At 58.0% G+C, this 10,489-nt stretch overlaps 1 protein-coding gene across 1 annotated transcript in view; it reads left to right on the top strand.

The window, feature by feature from the left end:
- Positions 1–2,918: 2,918 nt before the first annotated feature.
- Positions 2,919–10,489, top strand: part of LOC125626614 (myosin light chain kinase, smooth muscle-like) — a 28,421-nt gene continuing 20,850 nt past the window's right edge. The window contains exons 1-2 of the mRNA XM_048829807.2: positions 2,919–3,044; positions 9,503–9,737. Of these exons, the coding sequence (XP_048685764.2) occupies positions 9,722–9,737 (16 nt within the window). The 5' untranslated portion in view covers positions 2,919–3,044; positions 9,503–9,721. The remainder of the gene's footprint in view (positions 3,045–9,502; positions 9,738–10,489) is intronic.

Genomic DNA, 10,489 nt, shown 5'->3' with positions numbered 1-10,489 from the left:
GTCACTGCCCTGCCCAGGTGTGGTCCCCAAGGCCAGGGAAAACCGTCCCCGTTCTGGGTCAGGCGTGTTCTGCTCTAGTGGGAATGACGGCGCATGGGCAATGCAGAACCTGCCCCATTGTCTCTGATCCCCACCTGTAACACGGGGAGAACAACACCCCCTCTCTCCCACCCTGCGGCTGCCCTGTCTGATCAGACGGGGAGCTCCTTGGGGCAGGTCCTGTCTCTTGCTCTGTCTGGGCACACCCGGGGTCTCAGGTGAGCTCTCTCTGGTGTTCAGTGATCACTCGGGGGGATTCACAAACCCCCAGTCAGCTGCCCCAAACCCTGGAGGCACCTAGTTTTCTGCCATTAAAGTCTCCAAGTACTTTGGTTCCAGTGAGTGGTCATGCGCTCAGCCCCTACGTCCCGACACGGCCACGCAGTCCTGACTGACGCTCAGGCCCCCGGGGCCTTCCCTGCCCGGCTGCCTTGACTTTGTGACCTGAGGCAATAGGTGTGTTCAGAGTATGTCTAAACCCATCCCAAATAGCCAGAGGAGGCAGTGCCCCCCCCCCTTATGACCCTTAACCCAGTGGTTAGGGCATTTGCCTCAGATACAGAAGACCTGGGTTCAATCCCCCCTCGGGCTGATGTGAAGACGGGCTTTGAACTTGTCTCCCATCTTGCAGGCATGTGCCCACACCACTGGACTTCTGGGTACCCTGGGGCAGGTCCCTGTTAGGAGGCTTATTCCTTCACCCACTTACTTCCCTGGTCCTTCTCACATGAACAGAGAGCAACAATACCCAAAGTCCAAAGGTGCAAACAATTCGATGTTTATTGGGGTGAACTTCCAGCAAGCATGATTCCAGTTTCCTTCCTTAGTGTCCCCCTTCCCAGCTCTGACACCACAGAGCCTTACACCTGTGTCCCTGTTCCCATTCCTGCCCTTAGCCAAACATGATTCCAATTTCCCCAGCCCCATTCCCTGTTCCCATTTCCCCCTTTAGCAAAACATGATTCAATTTCCCCATTCCCTGTTCCCATTTCCCTCACACACACCCACCCACTCACTTCCTGATTGACTGCAGACTATATAGTAAAACTTGAGTTCTGCTTAGCTATACCGTAACCAATCATTTTCCTGAAATTTAACTAACCAATCCTAACATATTGTAACATGATTATGTAACCAATTATATCCCAACACCTTAATTAGTTTACACCCAGCAAAATTAATTATACAGCAGACAGAAACAATCACAGAACCAGACAGAGATTATACAGACCAACAATAGCAAAGTGGGAACTATAATGACAAAACAACACAGAAGTGAGGATTTCACATCCCAGCTATTGATAAGTGAGTTCTTGCCAGACAGGATGCTCTCAAACTAAGTTTCCTTTTACATTTTCTAGGTACTTCCCTTTCTCTGGAGGCGATAGGCATTATCAGGACAGGATTGTATCCTAACAGCCCAATAGCACCTTCTTTCAATGTGACTAGGTTGGAATGTGAGGAGGTGACCGGTCGCTTCCCAGCTTATGGCTGCCTCTGTTGCTTAGCCAAAGGCCTGAGCCTAAGCACAGGGCCTCAGACTGTCACAGAAGAGAAGGCCCTTACACCGGCAGACAGTGATTTTGATTCTTTCTTTTAGACCCCTACAACTAGCCAAGTGATAAGAATAGACCTAAATTCTTAGAGTACAGGCCTTTACCGACAGGCCTGAATATCTATATCCTAACAGTCCCCCTAGACTTCTGGTACGCTGGGGCTGCCCCCTCGCCCAAGCTGTTCCTCCAGGTATCAATAATTAAATATTCCTGCGAGCAAAGGGATGGGACCTTGGGTCTCCAGCCTCCTAGGTGAGGGCCTAACCGCTGGGCTAGTGTCACTTCAGTTAGCTCTCTGGCCCAATGACTAATTATTCATACCCCGTGGGACAGCCCTAGCAGGGGAGAGCCCTGTCCCACAATCCCCCAGAGCCCACGGGGCAGGACGCTCGCTCGGGGGCGGGGGAAGACACAAGTGCCAATCTCTTCTCCACAGCAGGTAGAGGAGGGAATATTGACCTGGTTGCTTGGAAAGGGGCTGAGGTGCAGGTGCCCAATGCAGGAGAAGGTTCATGGCTGGGAATCGCAAGTGGAGACTGGTGCCTCCCTTGGACCCAGGCTGAGGGGGAGGGGGCAGGGTCTAACCATTTCCCATGGGCCAGGCTTCTGCTACTCCCATTCCAAGGTGCCCGTCTCTCCCTAGGCATTGCACAGGGGGCTGTGGATCCCACTAGGTGCCCAAGTCCCACATATGAATCCCACCCTCCGTGCTGCAGGAGCTCTAGTCTGTGAACAGTCCCAGCTGAGTGCACAGAACAACATGCACTTCTGCAGCCCCTGCCCAGGAACCTCAGCCCTTAAAGTCACAGTCTCCCGGCCACAGCCAGGCAGCCTCCAGGACCAGCCATGATACACACAGTAGTGATAATCTCAGGCACAATGTGCCCCCAGGAAAGTCACACTTGCTGGGCCTGTGGACAGCTGCTGTGATTTCAATTTGTCACTTAGGAGGTGGCTCCTTGGACCAGGCCTGGAGAGAGGAAAGGTTCGTATTCCATTACTCATGTCCAGGCCAGCCTGCTGGCCAGGGGAATACGCACCTCTCCTGCAGCCCTGCCCAGCAGGGGAGGTCTGTGGGAATTAGAGACACTGAGGCCCCAGCTCTGGCGGGTGCATAGCAGAGCTTTGTTGTGTAGAGGGGGAAGCTGAGGCTCAGGGATGGGGTGTGACTCTCCCAAGGTCACACAGTTAATCAGTGACACAGCTGGATAGCAGCACTCAGCTGCCCTGATTTCCAGGCCTGGGCTTTATCCGCTAGCCCCTGCTCCCTCCCCTGGGTGTGGCTGCTGGGATGCCAGCTGCATAAAGGGGAGGGAGGCTGCTTAGCCAGGTTGCTGGGGGCTAATTAAGCCATTGTTCGCGTGGGGCTTGGTAGGGGCACAGCAGAGGCAGGCGCTGTTTTCCCTGCCTGGAGCCAGCGGCCTCCCCAGCACGCAGACTCAGCAGCAGGTCGGTGGCATTTGACAGCAGGGAGGGGCGAGAACGCGTTGGGCCCCCCATTCGGGGTCTCGTAGTGCGGGGGGGGGGAGCCTCACTGGCCCCTTAAAGGGGGTGAGGCACAGAGAGCTCCTGGCACCCCCCAGGCTCACAGAGCAAGTCAGCGGCACAGCTGAGAGGAACCTCAGCCCTGCCCTGCGCCTGCCTATTGCTTTAGCTGCTAGGCCCTGTTGTCTCCTTGCTGCCTTTCCGTTGGGGAGCAAGCCGCGTTCCCCAAGCGTGCCGGGGCTGGACGGGGCTGGGTGCCTTCTCTCTGCTCTGGGGCCTGGGCTCTGGGTGAGGCACCTGCTCCAGCGGCGAGAAGGAATCCCAGCCCAAGTTCTCAGCGGGCACCTCAGCCGGCGAGGAGCCTTATCAGGAGCTGCTCCCATTCCTGGGCGCTGCCCTTTGTTGTGGGTACAAAGAGCCCTGCTCTTCTTGCACCCCGCTGCCAGGGTGAGCATGGGCCTGAGGGGTGGCAGGCAGAGCTAATGCTGCCCGCAGGACCTGTGTGGACCAGGCACCCCGGGGCCTGCTGCTCTGGGCACGCCTGGGTGAGCTGTAATTGAGCGAGTAGAGGTAACAATAGCGGTGAAGGGGGGTGGCACAGACCCCCGCTTAGGTGAGCCAACAGAGTACGTACCCAGGCTACCTGGCAGGCTTGGACTGGGGTGGATAGCCTGTGCTCCCCCATCGTCACCATGCTCCTTACCGCACTATGTAGATTAAAGCTAGCGTCAGTGCGCCCACCCACACTCCAGTCGCACGACCATACCCTCTGTTCCCTGCCCTCTCCCTGACCAGTGCAAAGTGTCCCCATGCTGCTCTGACTGGTTGCACAGGGCAGGGGTCAGCGGAGGTTCGGGCCCCTTGTCTTTGAATCCGCTAGTCCAAGACTCGCTCCTCACCCGGTTCTGACAGCCACTGAGGAGAGCCAGCTGCTCCCTAATACAGAAGCCAAAGGAGAGCCCTTCCTTCTCAGCGCTCAGACGAACTGCTGGGCACCCAGTCTGCTTCTGGATCAGATGCCCCGGATAACAAAGGGCCTGCTCACTCCCTTGACCGCCTGGGAGGTTTGTGCTCTATCCTGGAGTTCAATCCTGCAAGCCAGTGGGAGGGCTGCCCAAAGAGGGTCAGGCCCCCGTTTGCTCCCTCTTGCACAGAGTGCTTCATCCACAGATCCCAAAGTGCTTTACAGGGGGGAGGTCAGTATCCTTGCCGCAGTGGTCCCCAAACTGTGGGGTGCACCTTCCTAGGGAGGTGGGGGGCACAGTAGGGTTGCCAGGTGTCTGGTTTTCGAGCTGGTCGAAAAGGGACCCTGGTGGCTCCAGACAGCACAGCTTAGAAGTCCAGTTGGTGTGGTGCAGGCGGGCTCCCTGCCCTGCTCCACGTGGCTCCTGGGAAGCGGACAGCATGTCCCTCCAGCTCGGGGACAGCCCCAAGGGCTCTGCATGCTGCCCCCGCCCTGCGTGCTGGCTCCACAGTGCCCATTGGCCAGGAACCGCAGCCAATGGGAGCTGCGGGGGCAGGGGCAGCGCACGGAGCCTCCGCCTAGGAGCCAGAGGGAGGTCAGCACTGCCCAGAGCCCGCACCTCCCACGCTCCAGCCCCCTCCCACACCCAAAGTCCCTCCTGGAGCCTGCACCTCCTGCCCTATTCCTGAGCCCCTCCAGCACCCCAAACCCCTCATCCCTGGCCCCACCCCAGAGCCCACACCCCAGCCCAGAGTCCCTACCCCCTCCTGCACCCCAACTCCCTGTTCCAGCCTGGAGCCCCCTTGCACACTCTGAACCTCTTGGCCCCACCCCCTATCCCGGAGTCCCTTCCTGCACCCCAAACCCATCATCCCCAGCCAGCTTTTGGAGAAGCTCCCCACTCTCCCTGGGTGCAGGGACCTTGCTGTAGCGGAGGGAGCTTGAGTGGGGCTAACAGACACCACCGTGGCTTGCTCCAGGTGATCGCCTGAGACTGCTGCCCCCACGTGGGGGGAGGGCGGGGCGGGGCGGGTGCAACTACATTGGGAGAACCCCACCCGTTGCTGCCTCCTGGGTGAGAGAGGAGACAGGTGAGCTGCGTTCTGATTTCCCCAGTACCAGCAGCTACTCTGCTCTGCTCTGGCATGTGTGGGGCAGGGCCCCATGGAGTGCGGGGGGATCAGAGCTGGGAGTTTGGAGCCAGATTGGACAGGTCCAGCAGCTGGTGGTGGTTGGATCCAGACAGAATGGCCACAGCGTGGGATCTGCACTGTGGAGTCCCTGCTGGGCGTGACCAGCCGCTCTCCTGCAAAGTGCCCTGCTCCCCCATGCACCCCGAGCCAAGGCAGCCCGGCTCTCGTCCCCTCCGGTGGGGAGAAACAAAGAGGGTCATGAGCCCGCAGAGCTCCCTTCGATCAAGCAGCACAGAGGGTCACGGTCCTGGGCTTAGTCCCCATCGACGACCCAGCCGGGGTACTGCTGGGGGGGGTTGGTGCTTAGGCCTCAGGGGCACAATTGAGGTATTTCCTTTAACAAGGACGACTGGGCTGCCATGGTAACCCCCATCGCTGGTATCTCACCTCGGCCTCTTCCTACCAAACTCTTGGCTCTAGTGGGACAGTGCAGTGTCCAGAGCACGGCACGTGGGGCCTTTACGCCGGCTGCTCGCTGTGCATGTTGTTCAGTGTGTTATGGGCCGGAGTCTATCCCCCAGAGCAGCAGCAATGAAGGGCTGCCTCCGTGCTGAGGGGAGGGTGGACTGGGATGGAGCGGGGCCCTGATGGGAAATCTGCGAGGAGCCGCTCCCTGCCTTGCACCCTGGCCTGGGGGTGGATCTCGCAAGCTTCCGAGGCTCCGGGTGCTTGACAGGACTGCACCCCACTCTCTGGCCCCGTGGGGGCGTGTGAACCAGTTCACTCACCGCTTGGCAGCCCGGCATTGGCCGATTTGGCATAACAGCTCTCGCGGCTCGTCTAGCGCCCCCTGCCGACGGGCTCCAGCACTGTGGCAGTATCTCTCCCAGTAACTTGGCTCTTGGGCTGGGCGTCACCCTCTTAAGTCCACCCACTCCTGGGTCACGGCTCTATAAACTAGAAGTTCCTAAATGCCTTGAACACAAAGAAAATCCTTCCATGTTCTCTGGGCCCCTCCCTCAGCCTGCAGCACCCCCACTGGGCCCAATAATCTCTGCACTGGACTTGTACCCCCACTTCCCTGGAGCCAGCAAGGGAACCGAGATGTGACGATGTGACTCAGCAGGGAGGGGGGAGTGTTGACCTGGGAATGTGCCCTGGGGATGGGAGACCTGAGAGCCTGTCACCTGAGCCAGGAGGGGGAGGGGGAGGTAACACCTCGGCCCAGGAATGTGAACAGAGGCTGCAGCAGGGAACCTGCGGGGTGAGTTGAGTTGGCAGTTTGGAGGCTGGGGGGAGGAACACAGGGAACCCCAGGGCTGGGGTCTAAGCTCCCTGCTCCCCCAGAAGGACGTGATTGAGGGGTCCTGGTTGTACCCACAAGCTCTGTTGTGGACTGTGTTCCTGTTGTCCAATAAACCTTCTGTTTTACTGGCTGGCTGAGAGTCTCAGTGGATCCCAGGAAGAGGGGTGCAGGGCCTGGACTCCCCCACACTCCGTGACACCCAGCCCCACCTTCTGCGCTGGGTTCTGGGCCAGAGCCCAGTCTGCTCCTTGGCCTGGGTTGTACTTTGTCCTGGGCCATTTCCAACCTTGAGGCTTCTTGGGCTGCCTCCCTACAGCCTAAGCTCCCACCTTCCCCTCGCGGTCTCTCTCTCTCTTCCCTGCTTAGTCGGGCTCTCTCCCAGCCTCCCTGCTTGGAGGGATTTCCACACTAACCCTGCTTGGGGCTTTTTCCAGCCAGACTTTGTCACCACTTAAGCCTGGCCCTCCCAATTTACTGCAGCCACCTTCTGCCCTTTATGGGGCAGTGCCTGATTCCCCCTGGGTGGGGCTCAGCCCCAGGCTCTCTGCCCTCAGGGCAAGCCAGGCTCTTACAGGGCTCTTGACTGTCCAGGAGGCCCCCCTGGGATGCGAGTCAGCAGCCAATGGATCTCAGCAGATGAACCAGCTCTCGAGCTGAGAGGAGCCCAGTTGCTGTCCATGCCCGTTCTGCCAGGAAGGGGGCCCACTGCCAGTTGCATCAGTGCCAGTGGCTGATGTGGATGCCCTGGCACTGAGCGCCTCCCCCCCCCCCCCCCTTGTTCTTCTTTGTTTCTGACTGATCACCAGTGACTCCAGCTCCCTGCTGGACACCACAGAGACAGGCAGCATCGGGACACGCATGCAGCCAGCTCTGGCTGCCAAATGCTGTTTGGACAGGACGGGGAGCGAGCACCATCACCTCGGCCTTGCTGTCGTGGGCAGGTGCCAGGCTTATGGCGGCTCTTCCTGAGCTCCACTTGTCCTGGGCTGGCCTGGAGAAGAGACCTTCTCATTGATTGTGAGGCTGCTGCATTGGTCTGGGGAGTGGATTAATGTTGGCCTCTAGAAAGGGGATGGCCCTTGCTGGCTTCTCTCTGGTGCAGGGAGGCCTGGAAGGAGTCTAGCTTTTGCTAGAGGTTTTGCTATTCTGCTGCTTCTTTTCTTTTTAAATGCCTGAGCAATATGGCGCTGGCAGAGGACTCTTTGGAGGCTCTGAGGTGGGGCCTGGAAGTTCCCTTCGTCCTTAGTTGGAAGGGCCGGTGATTCTGAACAAGGAGTGTTTGTCATGCAGTGTCTCTGTTCAGTCCAGGGTTTTCAGTGTCTAGCAGTGAGTGTTGTGCAGGTTTCCTCTGAGGATGAGTGATCGCTTTGTGAAAAGTGCCCACCCACAGGTGACAGGGTGTTTTCGTTTTTTATTGTTTTCCTGTGTGAGTTCATTCCAGAGCTTCGTGCTTGTCTGGTTTCACCCACGCAGTTGTCATTGGGGCATTTAGTGCGCTGGATGAGGTACGTCACATGTGTGATAGGCATGTGTAGGACCCGTGGATTATGAAAGGGGTGTGTGGGGAGGGGAGGGGGCTGATCATTGTAGCTGTGGAGATATGGCTGCAGGTTTGGCCTCCCTTGTTCTGGCCGGGTCTGGCGGTGCTTGAGTTGGTGTGTCCTGGTCTGTGGGGAGTTTGCTTCTGATGATGAGCTCAAAGAGGTTGGGGAGAAATAGGTGTTCTTAAAATTGCTTCTTATCTCAAAACAGGTGTCACATCTTTGGTATCTGAAATGTCATGGTCCTGCCAGTTCTCCAGTTGCCCATAGGATCTTCCGGGGCAGACAAGACCTGAATTTCATAGAATCATAGAATATCAGGGTTGGAAGGGACCCCAGAAGGTCATCTAGTCCAACCCCCTGCTCGAAGCAGGACCAAATCCCAGTTAAATCATCCCAGCCAGGGCTTTGTCAAGCCTGACCTTAAAAACCTCTAAGGAAGGAGATTCTACCACCTCCCTAGGTAACGCATTCCAGTGTTTCACCACCCTCTTAATGAAAAAGTTTTTCCTAATATCCAATCTAAACCTCCCCCACTGCAACTTGAATTTCTAATGGGCGAGGGGAAGAGAGAGTTTAAACGAATTTCCCAGCCGTCTTTGTACCTTGTAAAGGAGCAGAGACGGGCGCAGGGCCCTGCTGGTGCCATGCAGCGAGCGGAGCAAGTGCTAACCAAATGGCAGGCTGCTCGCACAGTCGGGGGCACTGTGCTCCTGCGGCTGGCTGTCCTGTTCTGCCTGGACAGGCAGGGAGTGGCTCCTTGCAGATTTCCCATAAGGGTCCCACTCACACACCTTACCCTGGAAAGGGCCGAGGCTGGGTTCCAGGTGACACCCTGGTTACAGCAGGTAGCCCCACAGGGCACTCTGGGCAACTGGACCCAGCTGGCAGGGGCCCTGGAGCCTGAAGTGCCTGCCTAGGGGCCGAGGGAGGTGGTCAGGCTGTTCTCAGGGAGTTCTGCTCCCCAGAAAGCTGATTCTCTGCAGCCCGGCACTTGGTGCCATCACTCCCCTGTGCAGTGTGGGTGTGAGGCGCTGCCGGATCAGAGTGGGTCACTTTGCAGGGGATGGCTCAAGGTGCTGGGTGGCAGGGAGCCGGGCTGTGTGTCCCTCTCGCAGGGGTCCCCTCTCAGAAGGGACAGTGGTATGACAGCCAGTCCCCCTAGTGTATGTATTTCACGTCATGGCTTCTTGCCACCTGCCAGGCTGCAGAGGGTGGACGAGAGAGCCCCACGTACCTGGGACCCTGGCCTCCTGGGTGGGGATGAGTGGGAGGTACCAGAGCCTGGATCCCTCCATGTTCTGCTTGGGCTCAGTCTTCCTGTCCCATTCCAATAACATCCTCCTTCCTTCCCCTGTGGGTTTCAGGCAGTCCAAGCCACCAGCCGGGAAGCCCTCTGCATCCCCACTTATGCTCAAATAAATTGGTTAGTCTCTAAGGTGCCACAAGTACTCCTTTTCTTTTTACTGTCTGTCCAGTTGCTCAGCCTGCCCTGGGCCAGCCCGTGTTACGACAGGGAGCGCGGTCCAGAGTACCTGGTGGAAGCCCAGTGGGTCAGGACGTGGGAGTGGCACACGCTGAGCAGGACTTGCCCCCTAGCAGGGGCAGAGCTGTCTGGAGTCCCGAGGGGAGAACCAGTGCCAGGTCTGAGCCGCCAGCACCTACGGGCTCAGCGCCCCCAGCCAGGAGTGGTTAGGATGTCCCAAGGAGAAGGTAAGGTGCTGAATGAGCGGGCTGATACCTTTCAGTCCCTCCCACCCTGTCCCTGCCACTGCCTGGGGCAGCCACCACGACTGCCATTGGGGAAATGAACTTACAAACCCTTCAAGCAGCTATGACGCCTTTGACAAGGGGAGGTCGTTAGCTATTTGCCCAATGGGCAGGCCAAGCCAGACCCAGATCAGGGGGGCTCTGCCCAGCCAGGGGCACCTGAGCCCAGCGTTTAGAGTTTATTTTGCAAAGTGTAACAGAAGTGGAACTAAATCAACTCTGGTTTGAACGTAACAAATCTGTGGGTGATGGGAATGGCAGAGCTGTCGCGATGGAGCATGCCATGGCCATGCTGAGCCAGTGGGAACCAAACATCTCGGGCCCTACTGAACTAACAGAGAATTGCCCCAAATTGTGGGGGGTGCAGGGCCTGTGACTACCAGTGAGCAGTGCTGGCTCCCTGCCCTCCCTCTCCCATGGCGCCGATAAGGTTTCTTGTCTCCCTGCCCCCAACTCCTCCTGTCCCTGGATCTCCCCTGTCTCCATGGTCACCCTCATCCTCTCACTCCACTCCAGCTCCGTCCCACCCTGTTTCTCACATTGCCGCAGTGCCTAGGGACCCGGTTTGTGCTAGGAGCTGTACGGACCGCACAGACATGGTCCCAGCCTCCATGTGCTCATGACCCAGGATTTAGACCCTGCCCAACACAAACCCAACCTAGTCTCTGGGTTCATTTGGATGGAATAATTGGTCC

The sequence above is a fragment of the Caretta caretta genome, chromosome 27, assembly GCF_965140235.1.
Source record: "Caretta caretta isolate rCarCar2 chromosome 27, rCarCar1.hap1, whole genome shotgun sequence".
In the NCBI taxonomy this organism is placed as follows: domain Eukaryota; kingdom Metazoa; phylum Chordata; order Testudines; family Cheloniidae; genus Caretta; species Caretta caretta.
Note: the sequence above shows the minus strand (reverse complement) of the source record. Positions and strands in the feature narration are given on the sequence as shown.